This window comes from Macrosteles quadrilineatus, unplaced genomic scaffold, assembly GCF_028750875.1.
Source record: "Macrosteles quadrilineatus isolate MER2022 unplaced genomic scaffold, UCM_ALF_1.0 Scaffold_4__1_contigs__length_99947679, whole genome shotgun sequence".
Lineage (NCBI taxonomy): Eukaryota > Metazoa > Arthropoda > Insecta > Hemiptera > Cicadellidae > Macrosteles > Macrosteles quadrilineatus.
In genome coordinates this window covers 51,310,524-51,332,383 of record NW_026542597.1, presented here as the reverse complement: position 1 = coordinate 51,332,383, position 21,860 = coordinate 51,310,524, and the positions used below count along the sequence as shown (strand labels likewise).

The 21,860-nt window shown below is 32.3% G+C and overlaps 1 protein-coding gene across 2 annotated transcripts in view; it reads right to left on the bottom strand.

Annotated features, from left to right (window-relative positions):
• Positions 1 to 21,860, bottom strand: part of LOC128991802 (arrestin homolog) — a 413,899-nt gene that overhangs the window by 12,894 nt on the left and 379,145 nt on the right. For both annotated transcript variants that reach the window (XM_054414992.1, XM_054414993.1), the window contains exon 4: positions 3,302 to 3,331. In XM_054414992.1, the coding sequence (XP_054270967.1) occupies positions 3,302 to 3,331 (30 nt within the window). The remainder of the gene's footprint in view (positions 1 to 3,301; positions 3,332 to 21,860) is intronic.

The window sequence follows — 21,860 nt, the reverse complement described above, 5'->3', positions numbered from 1 at the left end:
TGTTAATTGGAGGCTGAAAGTTATGTATTGCTGTACACATGGTCATTTGGGGACCGAGCAGGTTTTTACATCCCTATGGCCGAAAATCTGTCTGCTTATTTACTTAAAACATTAGTGTGTGTACACAAGCATACACAAGCAGTATCCATATTATGCTTTGCAATAGACTTGTTTTATTCTCATCCCTAGCAACTACTTATTATTTTTGCTGATTCCTCTAAATATTTCTTTACATAACCTTAAAGTTGCATGTATTTATTGTATATGTTACACTCAACCTCCGAATCCGAACAATGTCCGAAATTTTTACCCAATCCGCGATGTGGACAGTGTGAAATACCCACGTAGCAGAGTGAGCATTTTAGTTGGACATTGGCCGAAGCGAAATGCCCAGACCGCGTTGTGGGTAAACTTATTTACTCAAATGCTGAAGTTAAATCGTTATTCGGCGATTAAGCAAATTCTAAATACCCACAATGCGATGTGAGCAAAAGGAATTGCCCACGTCGGGTTGTGGGCATTTCTACTTTGCGCAAATACCGAATTCTAATTCTCACAGGACATACAAAATGAAGACCTAAATAGAGAGCGGTTGGACCTACCTTTGAGCACTTTTTGCTCAAGACAAACTGATATTGATACAACACGAGAAAACTGTATAACATCCTTAAATCCAGACAGAAGAAATATAAAGGAACACGGAAAGCAAATTAACCCCTGTTTGAGTCGGAGGCAAGGTGGTGGTCAGCACTCCTGATGTTGACCAGGGACGACTAGCTCCTAGAACTGTAATACTGTAGCAGTTGATGTTTGTAGGAACAATGACTCCTAGACTCTTGGCACAAAGCATGGAGTTCTGGACAAGCAGTTCAACCGGTTCCAGGTGACACAAAATAAATTTATTTGCACCGAGGATGTAGACAACCTGATAAGCAACTTAACGTACGCAAAAAGAAGCAATGACGTCAACCGGATTCAAGCAAGTTTTATTGGATGGGTTGTAAAATGAACTGTTTAGTTAAATCGTGAAAATGTATTAAATTGTACTTACAATGCAATTCTATATACCATGTCAGCACATCTTATGCCAACAAGTAAGATACAAATGTAACAAAAACTGTGTTATAGCTGCTGTTTTAAGGTTGCTTTTATAGCGGAAAAACATTATTTTAATGTATGTCTATTTATATTGGGCCTTTTTATAATTTTCCTATCCGGTAATTTGGGTTTTACTTATATTTTTCTATAAGTTATTTAATACTCGTACAAATATGCAAACATAAATTTTATTTTATTTTACCTAGTAATTGTGGATTACATATATTGATTTTTGTGTAAACGGTAGTCAAACCTAATGTTATTTAAATAGATTTAATTGAAAATTAATTCAGACAAATGGAAATTTGCTTAGTCTGCAGATTTGCTGCGGTGGGGGTATTAATTACTGCTACTTTAAGCTATTGAAAAAAATGGATTTTCCCCAGCCTTGTGACCAACTCCAATCGATTTCTTGTTGCCAAATACCCCATAATAAACCAAAAATTAGAAGTCCTCAGATGAAAAAAAAAATTTTCCCTAGACACGCTTTCTTTAGAGTTATAGGATTGCACATTCATCTCCGGAAATGAATTAATAATTGCACATCTAAAAACGTGAGTAATTTTATTGCTTTGAAGCTAGCCACATATTCTTTGTGGTCATGTACTATACTCTGTTATTAATATTCCAGTTAATATTCCATGTAAAATCATTCACTTTTGGACACTAGAATCTATGAGGACCTGCTCTATCCAATTTGTTATTCAAATATAAAACATTGTTGAATGAGCCACTCGGATACCCAATAATATTTTTGTCAGGGACAGTGGCACAAAGGATACTATATTCAACACAATAAGTTTTCCTTGTTTTGGTTGATTTAACAGTTGGCACTTGACACTATTCGAGATCAGTAATTGACATTATTTCATTGCATTCTGATATCTCAATTCAACTAACTTACATTTATTTTGATTTAATGGGATGTTTTCTTTATCAGTAGTCAAACTTGAAATACTATCTTTTGTTCCTACAAAACAACACTTTTCGTAGAAAAAATGGAAATAATAATTCACTGGGTTATGAACGTGTATCAAGGTGTAACATTTTAAATTTTCTAGAGAATTGGAGACAATTTTGAGGAACGTCGATGAATGGAGAAAAAGCTGCATTGAAAACCATTCACAGTTGACTGGTCTAGTGACAGCCACACCTTCACTGACTCCACCACACTCAGAATTGTAGAACGGAAAAATCGACAATATATCTTTTAAATTCTCCAAAATATTTAGGAATAACATAACTTATTTTATTAAATACTTATTTAAGTAAACAATCTTTCTAATATACAGTAATCAGTTTCCAGTTTTTTGTTTGTTTTATAGGAAATGTTCTTGAAAATGTTCTTTCTTTAAGTACTGTATTAGCAATTCATACTTGTATTCATTGTTATATATCAGCATATACCAGTAAAAGGTAATAACTTATGATGATATTTTCTTTATAATTGTTTTCTTAGAGATTACTTAAATCTTGAAAGTAATTTGTTTGCCTACTTTTACTAGCTCACTACACTTTTACAACATTTACTGTAGTTAAATGTTATCAACTCAGCAATAATTTGTGTGTAATGATGCATGAAAATATAATATGTCAAATTTAAGACAGCGTGAGTCAGTTGCTTGGCTAGAAGCTGAAAGAGGAACAAGAAGTAAAAGTAGTCAAAGTTAAAAACCAGCAATTTTGGGGGCTAGTTAAAAATTGTAAAATCTTTATGAGGTGAATATAGAATGTGTATGAAATATGCTGTATTGAAGTTTGATATTATCTTTGGTTTTTCATACAATGACAATTGATGGGGATCAAAAGATGCTGCAGTTACTAGTTTTCCTTTTAGATTAGCATGTTTAAAATATGGGTTTATAAGAAAGGGAACAGTAGTTCAGTTGGTGGCTCTGGCTCAGTTAAACCATAGATTACTCCTTTTATCTATGGTTAAACTAAGTTTACTCTAAAACTGGCAAACAAATAACTTAGAAACAGAATTTCTATAGACAAATCTGGCTTCTTTCTATCTTGCATTGATTCAGCTTGGCACATGCTTTGCTCATTACACCCTTACAAATTTATGAGATATGTCTGAATTGAAGGTGAATACAAGGTTGAAACAGGATTAAAATTGCAAAAAATGCAAAGCATTGGTCAAAAACTAATTATAAGGTTTGTACTGTACTAATTTTGAAGTTTAAAAACAAAATCTCACCTTTGTGAGCTGAGAACATCCGAGCAGCCTCTGAAACAGTGAATGATAAAGTTAACATTTAGTCAGGCTAGGGTATGGAAGTCACACATACTCCGTATTAGTTACAGTCATAATCTAAAATGTGACCTTAAATTAGGGGTTGGATAGTAATATGTTGTGTGTTTGTTTACAGCTCTAATGAGTTTTGTGATGGCTTTTTGTACCTCAATTACGGGCAATGTAACCTTACGATGTAGCTTTACCTCTAAAACGGAAGTATTAATAGTAAATAGTGAACTATATTCATCTTCTAGTTTTATATTAGCCAAGCCGAAACCACCTGATACTTGAACAACAAATATCTAACTAAGTGACATTACGAAGATATTCAAACTATAGTGAGTTTACCGAGAATTTCATTTCTCACAGCTTGTGTTGTGTGCATCGCAGGGAAAATATACAAATACTGTTAAATATATTTTCCTATAGATGTGCAGAATCCCTTTATTAGGCTAAAAAATAAGCACAAAAATTAATTTAAATTACAAAAAATAAGATGGGCCTTTTGGGTGACGAAATAACAACAAAATATAAACAGAAAATCGAAACAAATAGAATAAATTCCAATCACAAGTTTTATTTACAGGGTGGGGTGAAAATAAAGAAGTATATACATTTCATATTTTTGGTTGAGTTTTCGACCACTAAACGACCTCTATAGTTATTATTATTACATTTGTGTACGTGCTATTTGTGGCTGTTTGCCAGTGAAAAATGAGTTTGTATGTGTAAAGTCTCTAACCAACCCGGATTCACAACTTCTCATACCCCAGTTTTATGACAAAATCAATTTTTGAACAGTTTCTTCACCAGTTTAGAATTTCTAAAACTAACTAAATAAAACTCGATCGGATAGCTGCTTAACGTTTTTGTTATATTGTTGTATTCCATATATTTACTATACTGGGCTTGTTCTTCTTGTCAAGGGATCAGTTTTAAGTTTCCATTTAAGGATACGGAAATTTTAACCATACAATCCGTATGGTAATTAGATACTCTTAAACACAGGATTTTGAGTACAAGATGAATTTCACATAAACACATATAGTCCAGGCAAATTAGATCAAATATAGGGTGTGCTCCCCAAAAAATCGTCTAAAGCTGGAAAGTGTTTTAATACCTTTTGGGGGTCCCAAATAAGACTCCTGTGAGTTTGCGACGGATTCTGACGTCTGCTTAAGTCTTGGGAGTCGAAAAACTATGAAAATTTTGCACTTTTTTCAGTTTTTCGCTTAGAACTCCTAAATAACGAATCCTAAGGAAAATGTTGTTCAAAGGTGTCTTTTAGTGCATTAAATTCCGCGTCGATTGATGTTAAATACGTCAAAATCGGCCGAGCCGTTTAGCCGCTGTAGCTTTTCAAAGTTGGGATATTTTCAATAACATGGCCAAAAGGTTGATTATTGACCAGTTTTCGGCTTACAACTCCTAAACGACGCATGCTATACAAAAATGCACCTGTAGTTTGTTTGGAAAACACAAAATTCTGCGTATGATGTTTTTTTTATTAATCAATAACGGCAATTGATTGTTACCTACTTTGTATGGTCGCCATTTCATTGAAAAAGTATTAAAGTTAAAGTTGGGAAATTTTACTAAAATTTGTAACAACATAGATCCTGTCCTTAAATGGATTATGAATTATTAGATAGTGGTTTATTCCATGATTGTCATCCAGAGGTTTATCTAATAAGGTGTGATGAGAGTAAGACACCCTATGTAATTTTAAGTCTAATATTTTTGTCTGAGGTCTCGAAAATTCTAGTATTCATATCCCAACCACCCAGTATTCAGGGTGAGTTTTAATTGTCCCCCTCCAAATTTTTTCTCCATTTTTTCGAAGATCGATCCCAGACTACTTCCAAACATTGTTGGGTAGTAAGTACTTCATTTTGACAAGGTGGTTATTTCCGGCCGCCATCTTGGATCCGCCATATTGGATCCAAAATATTTTTTTCAAATTTAAAGGTGGGGTTGTGACCCAATATTTCGAACTAGATTTTTACCCTAATTACAATGCCACAAACCGTTTTTAACAATCTTGATTCATTCTAAAGTTATGGGGGCTTTTTAAAACTTTATTTTTACCCCATGTTAACATTGTGCATGTACAAACTAAGACCATAATCTCAAAATAGTGCTAGATAAAGATAAGTATACACTACCAGTCATTGTCAACCTATTTTCACTTGGTTATGACCGATGTATTTTTATCGGCCGCCATCTGAGATCCGCCATTTTGAAATGTGATAAATTATTTTATATGTGAAGGGGGTGTTGTGACCCATAATTTCGATCTATATTTTTAAGCTTAAGTCAATGCCGCAATCCATTTTTTTTACCAAGTTTTATTTATCAAATATTGCAATTTTATTTGTTAAAAATGTCTATATTTCAAAATCAAAATATGAAAATGAAAAACGGATCATGGAATTGAGTTTAACTTAAAAAAGTAAGTAATACAATGACTGGTAGTGTATACTTATCTTTATCTAGCACTATTTTGAGATTATGGTCTTAGTTTGTACATGCACAATGTTAACATGGGGTAAAAATAAAGTTTTAAAAAGCCCCCATAACTTTAGAATGAATCAAGATTGTTAAAAACGGTTTGTGGCATTGTAATTAGGGTAAAAATCTAGTTCGAAATATTGGGTCACAACCCCACCTTTAAATTTGAAAAAAATATTTTGGATCCAATATGGCGGATCCAAGATGGCGGCCGGAAATAACCACATTGTCAAAATGAAGTACTTACTACCCAACAATGTTTGGAAGTGGTCTGGGATTGATATTCGAAAAAATGGAGAAAAATGTTGGAGGGGGACAATTAAAACTCACCCTGTATAATGGGTGGTTGGGATATGAATACTAGAATTTTCGAGACCTCAGACAAAAATATTAGACTTAAAATTACATAGGGTGTCTTACTCTCATCACACCTTATTAGATAAACCTCTGGATGACAATCATGGAATAAACCACTATCTAATAATTTAAATCCATTTAAGGACAGGATCTATGTTGTTACAAATTTTAGTAAAATTTCCCAACTTTAACTTTAATACTTTTTTAATGAAATGGCGACCATACAAAGTAGGTAACAATCAATTGCCGTTATTGATTAAAAAAAAAAAAATTAATACGCAGAATTTTGTGTTTTCCAAACAAACTACAGGTGCATTTTTGTATAGCATGCGTCGTTTAGGAGTTGTAAGCCGAAAACTGGTCAATAATCAACCTTTTGGCCATGTTATTGAAAATATCCCAACTTTGAAAAGCTACAGCGGCTAAACGGCTCGGCCGATTTTGACGTATTTAACATCAATCGACGCGGAATTTAATGCACTAAAAGACACCTTTGAACAACATTTTCCTTAGGATTCGTTATTTAGGAGTTCTAAGCGAAAAACTGAAAAAAGTGCAAAATTTTCATAGTTTTTCGACTCCCAAGACTTAAGCAGACGTCAGAATCCGTCGCAAACTCACAGGAGTCTTATTTGGGACCCCCAAAAGGTATTAAAACACTTTCCAGCTTTAGACGATTTTTTGGGGAGCATATGTCTAATTTGCCTGGGCTAATACACTTCGTCTATTGTTGGCCAAATAACAAATGATCATGTACAAGTAGCACTTGGGATTTAAGTTTTTAAAATAAGTGGTTAAAATCTACGAGATAAAAGATAAAATGCAGGTGTTCCAAGACCCTACTAATTTCAGTGTTGTAGCACAAACTGCACTGGAAGAATATAGTCTGTGGTTGTAGAGCAAGTTCAGGCGTCAACCAGTCAATATAGCTACAGCAGAGTGTTGGGGACATTGCATAAACATTCTGATGAAGGCTCTACCACTGTTACCGTAAACGCACAAAAGCATCGCGCGATCGAAACGTATCAACGTGATCGTTGATTTGTAACATATCTTGTCGATACACTAACCCAAGGTAAATCTCAGCTATCAATACACACGCTCGCCATTGATTACAACTCCCAGAGCTCCATTATCTGACCTTCATCTGTCCGTTAACAATATGTTTGATAGTGGTAGACTCAGGCTCTACAATTTACGTTTCACCTCTCTATACATTCATTGTTGTGATTATTTTGTTAATTTGTTGATTAATCTATCCTCAAATCCGTTCATCCATTTAACCTAGGATGTTACTGAAGTAATTCGTCTACTATAACTATATTGCAGTTATAATTAAAAGTTGCCTAACTCCTCTCTACATCAACCGAGTTACAGTTTCCATTTTCGCAATCTATATACTAAATACAATGAAGGTTTTCCCTGCTACATACCTTTTTCATACTTAACAGTTTTTTATATTATTTAGGCGTAATTTTAAAGCTTATAGTATAGCGCAGTGATGAATGGTGACTGAAATGGCCATTTCCTTTAGGGTGTTATGGCCTTATCGTTTTAATTATTTTTAGCGTTTTATTTATTTTTTTACTAAAAAATAAGTTATTACACTAGCTGGGTGGAAACTGCTTCCACAAATTTACATTAAAATGTGCTAACCTTTCAAACCATATTGGCTTTGGTCAATCTTGCCAATCCTATAAAAAGATACATTAAGATCAGTGAAATATATAAAAGTCAATTACAATCCATACCATCCACTATAAGCCTTCTAATTACTATAACTTATCAGTTTGAATTCAATAACCTAACTTTTAATAAATTAAGAAATCTAAATTTATTTTTTTCATAATACGATTAAGATGAACTAGTAGCTCCTAGGTGTGATACAGTCTATTTTTGGAGTTGGACTGAACTAAATGAAGGTGGGTGGCATAGGTACAGAAACTGGAGCTGAAGGGGAGAGAGAGAGAGAGAGGGAGATGGAGAGAGAGAGAGAGAGAGAGGTGTCGTTTATCACTCTCTGTCTCTTCTATCCAAATGTACGTTCCAACGGCGTGCCCAGCATTGCTTGCTTGTCATTTATCATTTGTCAAAATGTTGTGTTGTTTTAAAACACAGTGTGTAACTTACTTGTTTCAAACTTACATTGATATTCTTTTCAGAGAACAATCGTAATAGTGTATGAAACGAAGCCGTATTGAAGCTGAATTGTTAGCGTTTTAATGTGTAAGCTTCTATATGCAAAATTTCTAATGAATAATTCCTAAGCGTCATTATGAAAAAAGCCAGACCATGCTAAAACAGGTAATTTAAAGAATAATGAACTTAAAATAATATTTTATTTCATTAAAATATTTTTATTTATTTAATACACTTATTATATTTATTATCTGATCACATATCAGACTTTTCAAATTGTTGAGGTTATGTTCCATGAACAGACTGTTTGTTTCAAATCAAACCTTGAAATCTGTCACGTTTGTTCACATGATCTCACAACAGACAAAGAATTACATTGTCAAAGATAGTCCTTAACCACTTCTAGTTAAAAAATTCCAACTGTACACAACAATATCCTAATCAGCAAGGTAAGCAGTGTCTAGCCGTTCCCCAGAGAATTTCCGTATATTGGTTGTTTGTCTCTGTGTTGATTTCCCTCGACGGAGATTTCCTCCTACTAGTTACTACCTTGATTGTATTTAAAAACTCTATATATTGTCGATGTTAAGATTTTGTCATTTCAATTTTAAGCTGCTTATTGCAATAGCAAATGTTTATAACGCCTTTCGTAGTTTCAATACCAACTAGAGGATCAATTCTGCCCCGCAGCGTTAAAATAAATATCATATCCTAGAAATAATCACACTATTTATGATTTTTGATTGAGTAATTGCTTAAATTAAACCATATAATTTACTGATTATTTTGAGTCTAAAGCATACAAAAAAACATGAACAATACTGGAGCTATTGATTTTTTATCTTAGAAAAACCTTATAATTTGTATGTTGGTTGTTCACCTTGCGTTTGCTTGAACGTCTTCCGATTTGAATAACTTAAATGAAAGGCTTAAATGAAAGCCGGTATTTCACTGAAGGTTCCTAGACCAAAATATAGAGGATTATATAATTTAACAGGTGAAATGCATCCTAAATTGAAGTAAGAATTCGAAAATAAATCACATTTATGCTATTTGTTCGAGTAATGCAGTAGATAAATATATGCCAATGCCTGATGTGAAATATGTGCGTGCATACCTTCAGTTTGAGACCTCGATCATGAAAATATGTCGGGTAGAAGAGCCAATCGAACTCGGAAAAGAAAACCCAATTTTTGTAAATATATAACATTATTTGTTATGCAATATTCCCTACAGTACTAACGACCTTCTCTCAGTCGGTAGGAAAAGAAAAAAACAAGCAACAAAAATACTCTAGCAGTTTGCATTGGTTTTAATTTGATAGGGTTACAGAAAATTAGGTTTAGATTGGGTAGCCTTAATTGGATTACGGTTTGGGTGTTTAGTTTGCTTTGCCGATTAAAAGAAAGGAAAATGAATTAGGTTTGTATTTTTAGTTGCTTTTCACCTGTAAAATCAGTTTCATAAGCCCTCCTCATTACAAATCAAACTACACGGTTGTAATTGGGAGTATTTCGTCTTAAGCAACTTGTTAGTTAAACTCAGTTATCTTCTAAGGTATTACAGCTTTTCATCGTTAATTATAAGTTTTACCTTCAGAGTTCAACACTCAGTCAATAGCTGTTTAATCACTATTATGATTCTATGTTTCCTAGTAATATTAATAATTAATAAATATTTATGGGTGGTTCTATTAAATTTAATTTCCAGCATACTAAACTTGGAAAATATACAGCAAACGTTTGTAAATATTTAATTAAATCCCACAGAGTATAAGTGTCATAATTAAGACTAAACATGTTGACATGTGAAACGTATTTCATAAAACAACAAAACACCGTCCTATTATGTTTTTATACGTTTATGATATTTGTTTTAAATTAAGGTAGAAGCACACACATAAAATCTTTGTCTATGTTGGTTTTCCACGCTTCAAACCTAGACAACCTGGTATTTTTAAATTCATCCATTTATATTTTAGGGGTGGTAATTTTAACACACTAGTGTCATTGACTTTACACACTGAAGAAAATATTTCGTCTATGGATCATCTGGGACAGGTGTTTTAGTGAAAGAGAACATTATTGAGTTCACCTTCCATAAATAGTGCTTATGTGAAAAATATATTTCCACATGAAATGTTTCTTACCATGATAGTAGGTGAGTTCATAAAATATGCGACAATACGTTTAAATTATTCTGCTTTATTTATATTCTAAATCCGACTACACCTTTAACATGGCAGTGAAATGATTACCTCAAGAAATTGTTGCTACAGCCAAAACAAGGCTTCACAACTTTCTAAAATTGATAAGTGTTAGTTACATTTTATCATCAAAGTTCGTGTAAAATGGCTGTAAGGACCTAGATGGGATTTTAAACGTTTTGAATAATATAATGTTTCTACATACTAAAACACCACTAACAAACATGACATGTTGTGACAAAAGTCTACTATCCCTGTAAGCTATAAAGTGATACTTTCAATAAAAACGTTCGCCTACATATTTGAGCGCAGCAAAGGGAAATTCTTTGGGTGTGGTCAGCTACCTTGACAACACCAAACCTTTTTATACAATCTACTTTTCGCTCATTGGCCGATTCCTTGACAAAGAATGTCAGTGCCAAATAATTATATACCCGCTCTGCTGTTACCAACCAAAGTTTGCCGTATTGCTTCTTAATCATGAAATAGAAAATGTTATAATTGTGGTGCGTTATCTATTTGGCGATTTCAAGTTGTTGATTAAAGGAGGCCACAAAGTCTTTGTGAAAGCCTTCATATTGTGAATAGTATACAGTTTGGTGTTCAATTAAAGTAAAACGATAATAAAACAGTTTATACTGGACTGTTTTGGTTTAGTTACCTAGTTTGTCACCTAGTCACGTCGGTAAAAACAAAGAGAAGGAAGTCAAACTGAATTTGACGAAATATTTAAACTGAGTGAATCTTGCTGAGTCAGTTTTCATTTTAATGTTCACGAATCCTTCAAATTCAAATAAATTTGATCTCATTATCCTTGATCCAACGATTCCAACTACCTGGGAACCAGTATCTATTGAATATACTGATCAAGAATCAATTAGAAGACACAAGTATTGATAAATACAATCCCCTCGTTGATTAAGTGACGTTCCAGTTGAAAGTCACGTATATTCAGCAGGTCCGAGCTCATGCATAATGTAGACGATGTCTGCGCCTCGTTATAAGATGTTTAGGACACAAATTGCTCCTCTGTCCACGTGCTGCCTACGTGCTGAGTAGAGGTCATCTCTAAGTCATTAGTTTCCACTTAATGTAAAATGCTCATATATAAATTACATTTCCCTAATCACCACGAGAAAACGTCCACTTGTCAATGCTCTGTAATTTTAAATAGCTAATGGGGTGTGTGGAAAAATATACTATTGACAGCCATAATTCCAATACAATTAACATAAATGCCAATTTGTGCTTTGAAATGTAGTTTAACAAATTCCGAAAATGAAACTATTGATCTATACGTTATCTCAATAGCAGTCACATTTCTGTCCGAACCTTTAATTTTGTCTTCTTTGAAACATGGTCACCCTTAGAGTTAATGATGAGTCGTTCCAAGGATTAGCTTTGTGTATACACATTTTAGAAATATTACCTATACTTTTTATCTGCTGCATGCAATCAATAACGCGATTGGGACACCAGAAAAGCGCTGCTATGGTAATGAAGATAAAATATTTTTTTCTATATGAATTTGGTAAATTCTTACATTAATTAACTGGCGAAGTCCATATAGGCCTACACTAAATTCATTTATTACCTCTAGTCTTTATAATATGTGTGACTAAGGAAGTAGGTTATAAAAAGCTTATACGTTAAAAGGAAGACACGTGGAAAAGTAAACAAAAAGCTAAAAAATCAAAAGTTGTATTCTAACATTACTCGTGTAACAGATGTAGAATTGTGTAATAAATCAATAAACAGCGAACAAGTCTCAAACAAGCGTCTTCTTAATATTCTGACTGTGAGTATCCAAAACTTAATTTACCAAGAAAGACCGCTCAAGTCACCATCAGAATGAACTCGTAGTAAATGTGGAATAAAGTCACTTGGGTCTTTTATAATATCATTAAAAGGTGATGATGTAAATATTTTTGCAAAATATGTTCTTAAAGTATTTGTATCTTATGCTATAACATACGTCATGTGTAATTTATTGTTAGCAGACCCTACACACGTTTTAAAATATAAATATTTTACAAGGCAGAATAATAAATTACTAAACATAGCATAAAGTACGTCCGAAACTATTAAGATTACAAATCACCATATGCATACATGTTCTACGATCGAGAATTATTTTATCCAGAGCTCGATTCATACCCTGGCTCAATTTATTAAAACAATGAATTACGCAAATGTAGCTGAGCATAAACATGCGATAAGAAAATTTTAATAATATTTTGAAAGCGAGCTTACTTTCTTTTGTTGAGGTTTGAAATTTAAAATCACATACCACACCAAGAAGGTTTCGTGCTGAACTTTCATATGTTGAATACCTTGATAAGCATATTTCTGGGTTTGTGCCTCTATTTAGTTTATGGTCTTACTTTATTAAATCCTTAACTGTGGGGTTTTACTTTTTTACTTTCTTATTTAGTTTTTATTACTTTGCTAGAACGAGTGTTGGAGATTTTCGTTAAAGAAATTCTGTATAATAAAGTTTTTATTCTCTTATTTATACAAAGCAAACGGTATGTTATATAATTTAACTTAAAAGTTATGGTAGTAAAAAATATAAGTTTTATCCGTGAATAAGACAGTACACTGTATGGTAGCCATTGGTGATTTAGCGCCAAACTAAAATCAGTAATTATGTTTATGGTCTAATTTGTTATGCATGTTCACTAATTTTCTTTATAGTTCCAAAGAATCACAAACTAGTTGTCGAATTGAAAAAAATGTGTATATGAAAATATTGATTTAATAATTGATAAAGAATATTTAAATTTAATTTTAAAAAGGAAACGTTAATTTACAACAACTTTTCTGAAAAATAAGCCATTCCTATTTTGGTTCCTATTCCAAATGATAAAATGAAGTTTTTTTTAAGTAATAAAAAAGTAAAGTATGTGCTTTTGTGCTTGGTTTAAACATGCATGTTTTTCACACTCGCTTCAATTTGAATTATTTGCACACTAAATTTCGTAAGCCTCAATCGAAACCTGTTGTTAGTCTGTGTGTTAGTGTTTGTAAAAAGTTAGTAAATAAATATAAAGACATACCCTAAATACATGATTAAGACATTTGGCAAGGAAAATGATTTTAAATATCTCCAATCCTTAAAAAACAAATGAAACAGGTCTAAGCCCATCCTTATAGTAATATAACTCACATAGTATCATTTACGTTAACCAAACATAACCGTAGTACTGTTTGGACACGAGGTTGAAGAATTTCTGTGGTCCAAACATGTAATGATAGATTTAACTATTTCCAGCACTAGAACTAGACATCGTAGGTTGACATAGGCTTCCCCCTGGACTTGTCGACCATTTGGCGACTTAACTGGTCAGATTTCCCCAGACAAATCATACTACTGTACAAGCAGAACTTCGTAAATGAACATTGTTTAAGGATACAATGTTGCTGAGGAACTATTGAAATTAATCGTACCATGATCGAAAAGTATTAACCATTAGGTCGAAGATGTACGTACTAAAATTGTGTGTATGTCCATTTACAGATTACAGGTAATTATAATGCAGATTAATGAATTGTCCTTGACATTTTACAATCCACACAGTTATAATGTAGTACATGTGTTCAACGTCATTTATTATCACCATTAAAGCAAATATTATTGTTTAACACTGAATTGTGAATTTAAATTAGTCTATGAAATCTTTACAACATGTCTCAAAAACGTTTACGAAATATACAGACATATAAGTAGATAAGTTATTTCTATTTTATTTTTTGTAATTTTTAATATTTTGGAGGTAGTATATGTATTGAATTGAGTGTTTGCATACATTTATTTATTTATTTGTTACACGGAATACGCCATTTTACATTATATACACAGATATAGTTTAACAATATAGCACAGCAGTAACAGCAGATTTTTTCATTGATTAAAAATGACAATTGCAATAATTGTTGATGATTTACAATGATATGAAGGAAGATAATAAGTTAAGTATAAATATTTTAACACAAAAAATAGAAAAAAAACAAACTATAAATACATTAAGAATAAAATAATAGTTGCTCATACCTCATATTGCAGATATTGGAAAAGAAATGTAATGTAATACTAAATTTTAAGGTTAAAAAAGGCCAATATATAATATTTTTTTAATTCCACAAGCGGTTTCCAAAAACTATGTTTTCATCTTTAGGCTGTGTTTGAACCTTAAAATTTAGCATTACATAAGAGTTGCTTGGTAAATATTTAATAAATGAGATTGACATTTGCTAAGGAGGAAAAACCTTAATAACAATTGATAATTGCGTTTGTATCTATCTAATCCAAAACAATCTTTGTTTTCACTAATCATACATTTAATTTACTCCCGCTTAAATGAAAAAACACTTCTCATTACTTCAGCCTTTGTTTGCACTATACCAATGTTGTCTACAATACATGTTGCAAATTGAAACGATAAAAGGTTTTTCACCACACTACGATGTTTTTAGCCGTTTTACAAACGTTTATTAAAGGCCGAAAGCTACGTAGCCTATTGCTATCTATGCCAGCTGTCATCGTCATTTGGGCCATTTGGGGACCGAGCCGGTTTTTCACAACCCTAAGGCTGAAAATCTGCTGTTCGATTACTTTCTTAAGTTGTAGTTGTGTTGACTGCATTATTATTATGGCGAATAGTGGTAATAGGGTATAGTGTGGTGAAAAATACCGTTTGTACCACAGACCGAAACGGTTTTGCAGCTCTTGATCGTTTTAAGTTCTCGAATTCGTCTCGAGCTTTAAAAACTATCTCGAGCCAGCAAAACCTAATTTTCGGCCATAGGTACGAAATATACTATTAAGTCTTATTGTTCATAGACGTTTTAACACCGACATTTAAACCAATTTTGCGAACATTTGATTTTAATATCATGTAAAGATCCACCGATTTTTCTTGGTTCCAAAAGTGTAATAGGATCATACCGGAAGTGAATAGGTTCAGAACTTATCGCATTTAATAATAGTGGTGGAGGGGGAGGGGTAGGCGAATACAATAGGGAAAATATCACCGAACTTCTCAACAGCAAGATATCGGGAGGCTAGGAATCCGGGATTAGTTTGAACTCTGAAAGATACTTTACAAAAGTTCAATCGTTTATTCGCGTCTGAAAACGACAAATAACGTTTTTATACATTTTTTTATTCTAACAATAGTTTTTTCAAAATAGTTGAATTATATAGAAATCACTCGTTTGATGATAATAAGACACAAGTCTTGGTGTTCCGTGCTGGAAACAGCAAACTCGATCTTAAAATCACGCAAAAATACTGAGTCGTGTATAAAAAATATTTATTTAAAGATTATTATAAATTCATTTTGCATTCAAAATACACTACGGTATACAATTATCATGAACACCATACGTAAAATTAACGAACAATTTATGTCGGGTTAATTTTTTAGAAACGACAATTGGAATAAAATACGTCTGGAAATAATATACTAAATGAAAATTGGAGCGAGGAAGTGCAGGAAATGGTCGTCAACCTAAAATAAATAACGATCCATCAAAGCTCGATGTCGGTCGTTCGATTGGGCCTTGTAACCTAACTGAACTATAAATATAGATTACAAATCTAAAATAATCTACTTAAGACTAAGAGTTATTCATCGATCTATAAATTGATTGCCTGGTCTCATGAGTTTTTGAACGTTTATTTTAAAACCCATGAATAGAAACTGGTTCCTGTGAAAAAAGATACGAAAGAATCAATTCATGTTATGATTGTAATAAATAAGTGACAAGGTTTAATACAACTAGCGATTCAAGACGATCGACAAAATAGTGCTATAATTAGTAAATTATAGCGATAAATTATAAGTGATAGTAAATCCACAAGGCATTTATTTGTTTGCTATGCATTTTTTTCACAAGGTTTATATATTTTTTGTTTTGAACTAATTTTTGTTGTTTTAGATTTACTCCACGAAAAGTTTAAGGAGTAAATCATCTACGTAGCAAATTATGTGTCGGTAAATCAAACAACAATGAGAACTAAACAGCTGATGAAACAAAGTCTTTTGTACAGCAGAACAGCCACAGAAACTCCAATTAGCAATTTTCAGCTTGTGAACTAAGAAATACTGAAATGTAAAAATGAAAACAGATAAATAATCACCTTAAATTTACAAGTTTTAACGGAAGCTTTAACTTGCACACTTTATTTTCCTTTTTTGTATTCGCTAAAGACCTCATTTAATGTTTCCAACAATTTCCCCTCAAGTTGTAAAATTGTAATTGCGGGCACAAGGTGGGTATTGGTCGTAAAACTTCCTTCCGGAGCCAAGGATTATTCAACCTTCCTTCTGTTTTGGTGGAAGAATAAGAAAGTATAGAAGATGATTTGTGTTGAAAAAAAAAAAACACAGAAAAAGACTGAACTGTGATCAAAATATAAGAATATAATACTTATTCTTATACAGAAAATTATTAAAATTACATTTCGTTCCGTTGTGAACACAACCACATTTTATTACGATCAAGATTTAGGGAAAATTATTTAGGAAAATTAAAATTGAATATAACATTTTTGCTTTCATTCTAGAGCTTAAGAAATTTGGAGAACTATTAAATTTTAGCTGATGTTTTTTACGTAGTGTCAAGAGCGGCTTATGCATGTACAAATAATATTAGAAAACAAAATTGGATAAATTGAATACAAATATTTTAACTGGGATTGCACAGTTATAACATATTACTGCGAATTCTTTATTTGTGAAGTAATATCTGATTTACAATTTAACACGTTACTGATCACATGGTGTGTTATTGACAATGCTTCTCTGGCTGAAGACAAATCACAAAGCTGACAGAAACGGCGATGAATACATCAATCTGATCTATGATAAAAGCTTTTACCTTTCACCTTGAAATTACCTTTTCCACCTTTGAATTACAAGAATTGATCTTAAGCCAATCTGTATTGAATAAAACTATCTGGTAAGGTCAACCATGTTAGCAACTTGTGATAATTGTAATGTTTATGCAGTAGGTGTTTGGTTTTTTGGATGGTATAGTTTTGAGTTTTTTTATTTAATAAAATGGGGAAATGGACAGATATAAACGGTTTAATTTTTTAAATGTATTTTAGAATTAGGAGCTGATAGACCCTAAACCCGAAACGTTTTACATTACTCCCGTACCTAGAGGGTTATGGGAATTATTAAATAGCCAAGACCAGTGTTCATTGGTGGGAGTTGAACCCGAGACTTCAGAGACCGAAGGTATGTGCTATACGGCTAGGCTATTTCACTACTCTCAATAATGATTTTAAAGTTTCTTATGCAATTAGAACCAGAGATATTACCTTAAATAAATCTTTTTAAAAATTGCCAAATTGAATCATAAAAATTAGAAAAGCTGGAAAGTGTATGGTTTTTATATACTTCATCACTTAACAAACAACCAAAAAATAAACACATTTATAAACAGAAGAGTTAATGCAATGAATAAGTTGTCAGGTTCGATGTCCCTAACTAAGTATCTACTAAGTACTTACTAACTAAGTAATTAAGTAGGTAAGTGTCCCAACTCCCGCCATGCCTCTTACCTCACGCAAAATCGCTCATGACCTTCTAAGATCGCCAAATAAACTTTACATTAGGTTTTAGTAAGCTGCATACTCTGTTAAACAAGTATATGATATTGCCATGACTAAGTATATTGGTGACCAACATTTGGTGAAGATATAACCCTACAAGCGAATGGAACTATAACCATCTGTGATGTATGTAACAAAATGTCTTTACTAATTCTTTAACATATAACAAAAACCTAAGACTATTTGCGTCTATAGCACTAGAAATTTCCAATGTCAGATGTACAATTAAAATCTCCAAAAATGAGGACTTTCATAATAAAGTAGGGGTGTTGTAAATGCGGATTCACCACACATGCTAAGGTTATAGTTATGCTAAGATTTAAAATTACTATTATTACAACCCCCTTACTTTTGAAAAAAAAAATAACAACCTGAGGCCAATTGATGACCAACAACCGTCACGAGACAAAGTATAGAAGCTGCCATATCGTGCGACCCTGCCCCAGGGAATGCTGGGTATTTTGGTAGCTCACTTTGTTGTTGATTTCCCCAGACTATGTACGATTTATTACACTAACCACTTATGGTTTCCTTGAAGGAGCTCCTTATAAGTTATAACTAAACATTCTTATGGTCTATGTGATGAGGAAATTAAAATCCGCCTAATATTTTATGCCTGCTAAAAAATGTAAAAGAGTCGAAACCAAACGGAATTTTTAAACACTGAAGGAAAAAATTAACCAATAAATATTCAAGGTATTTTATACGATCTTGTTATTACCGTCAATCCTCCTACCTTAACAACGTTGCTTGGAACCAGCGACCACAGAATTAAATTAACATTTTAATTCTGTGGTCGCTGCTTGGAACTAACTTACACAAGTTACAAGAAAAGTTACAAAAACAGCGTTGGCAAAATTTTATAGGAAATAAAGGGCTATTTAAACTCTAGTGACATATTAAAATGGACATCGTAGCATAGAACTAACCGAGACCGCAAGCATATGAAAGGAAGGAAAAGTTTAACTAATTAGGAGAGTAGAAGGGTGTAGCCTACTATAAAATTTGCATATCTCGTTTCATCTTGAGGAAATTTGCGTTAAAATTGTTTTTTAGTTTGTTTACTTTCTTTGGTTTGATTATTTAAAATAACCAAAATGTGTATATTGGGTGCATAAATAGAAGTAATAAATAAATACACGCTAATAAATCAGTGGTTGGTGCAATTAATTAATTCGGAAGTAAGTCTACTTTGTCGGATATTCTTAAAACATTAGGATATTTAGATTATATCATGGTTAAATTAAACAAAATTGAAAATAAAGTATTCAAATTTTATAAGTACACATTTAAGTATTCTTAGTAAGTCTTCCTTACTAAGATCATATTAGTTTAGGAGACAGTATAAACAAGACATTCTTAGGCAAATTAAATAAAGAAGTTGATAAACTCTTCGCCACATCACTGCGAGATCGCCTGTTTTCCTTATATGTTTATATCACCTTCAAAGATTCATCGTCACATTGTTTACTACGCAAAAAGAATGTTTACTATGCGAAAGTAATGTTTACTATCGTTTTTTAATTTTACTAACATAAACAACAAATTGTTGTTATTGTTTCATTAACTGTTTATTTGTAACAAGCAAAGCTTTGAATAGGAGGCCTAACCTAAAAAGAGCTATTAGTTTTGAATTGTCCGTACCTACAATACAACAATGTCCCAATACTTATAATTAAAAATGATTATTCTTCGTAGTGTGGCGAAAAGAAACAATCAAAACACGAGAAAATTTGGGTCATTACACATTCTTGACAAAATATAAAGAGCTCGATAGATCTCGCACATAACGTAATGGCACACTTTCTTCTCTTGTTATGAAATATACAGTATTGAACTTATACACATAGTATTATGATGGCAATAAACAATATTGTAATTTCTAATATAAAATTTGTATCTGTTCTAGTTTGCCAAGCATTATGGCTTTGGTTTAATAAACGCACGTAATCATATTCTTTTACGTGAGATGAACTGTCTGTGTATTTGAGAGTTACCTTCCTCAAATTTTTACCATGTTGAAGAACAGTTTTAGTTTCAGTCGTATATAAACTTTGATCAGCACACATGCAGGTTTTGTAGTGTTACGTAGTTATCAGATAAACTTTACTCACGTGATGAGGGTCACTAACAGAATAGATAACTGTGTCTTGTCACATAATACAGCTGTTGCATAGTTTGAAAAAGATATATTACAAATTTACGATACAATTCATATTTAAATATATTTTAAAATATAAATACTTTAACTGAAAGATAATGTTTTTTGTCAAATTTAAAATTTGGATAAGAATTGCATTTATTTTGTGTCTTCTTAGTACTAATCAAATACGTATAATTTAGAACCTATATTGTAGAGCTAAGTCATTTAAAATTTTTAAAAATCCTGCAAAAAGAATATACAGTAATGCGTTAAAATAAAAGAAATTTTATGTGTGAACAGAAACCATTGTAGCAATGGATGTTAAAATAATCATAACACAATGTTTGTTATAGAAAAACGTGGATTCATTTATATTTCTGAAGAGTTTTACATTCCAAGTTACAGTTCTAGAACGCAGACCTACCTAGGTTTACGATCCATCTTAGGATTACCCTCCGTGTATACCACCTGTGAACCCAGTACTTCTCTCAAAACTGACAAAACTTACATAATATAACAACAGACTTAATCCGTTCTTGATGTGTTAAATATATAGATTTATATTAGATTAAGAAATTTCATTGTATTTTTATTCATTTATTTTTAAGTTTGTTCAGGTTAAGTGTAAGAGAGGGCCATGTGGCCCTGACTTTGCCTGGTTAAATAAAGAATTTTTCATTTCATTTCATTTTTTTTAACACACCGTTATACACGTTTTAAATTTAAGTTAGTTGGTATGAAAGTGATGCTTTATAATAGAGCTATTGATCTGCGTAGCAGTCCTAAAATTTGTTACGTAAAATCAGCTGTTAGGGAGCGAGCTAGACGAGGGGTAGAATGCGGAGCTTCGGATTCAAGATCCTGGATTCAATTATGGCGAATCGCCAATGGATTTTACCTATGAGCTAATACCACAACCCCAAGGTCTCGCCTGAAAAAAATGTATAAAACAATTCCGCAATATAGCCTAGTTTCATAGGATTTAAAATTATAACACAAGAGGGAACATGGGTCGGTTGTTGAAAAGACGAGGAACAGAAAGACTTACTAATGAGAAGTCAACAACCAACATAAGCTGAGTTTAGCAGAAATAGCATTCACATCTAATGAACAATACAATATAGTATCATGATTTTACAATGTAACCGTATTATTTACAGTAATTAGCTTATCGTGTTAACTAAAAAACCTCGCCTTGTTAAGAGAAATTAAACTTGTGTTTTTTGTTATATTTTTAACTTAGCGCAGTACAATGTTTGAGGAAGAATAATATTTAACATAAGAAACATAACGTTCAGGTTATACTTAAATCCTAACTAAAATCCTTTTTAACTTAAAATCAATAGTGTAATAGTTAATAAGAAGAAGAATTGTTTTCATTACTGATGTTTAATGAGCTTTTTTCATGTTAATGGCTCCTTAAAGAGTGTCATGTTGCAGTTATAATGAAATTCTTGGAGTAAATGGCCTTTGTAGGACCATTCAGGTCACCTTTCCAAGAAAATTCGTTCTTTTTTGATCAACTTCTTCTTTGGCT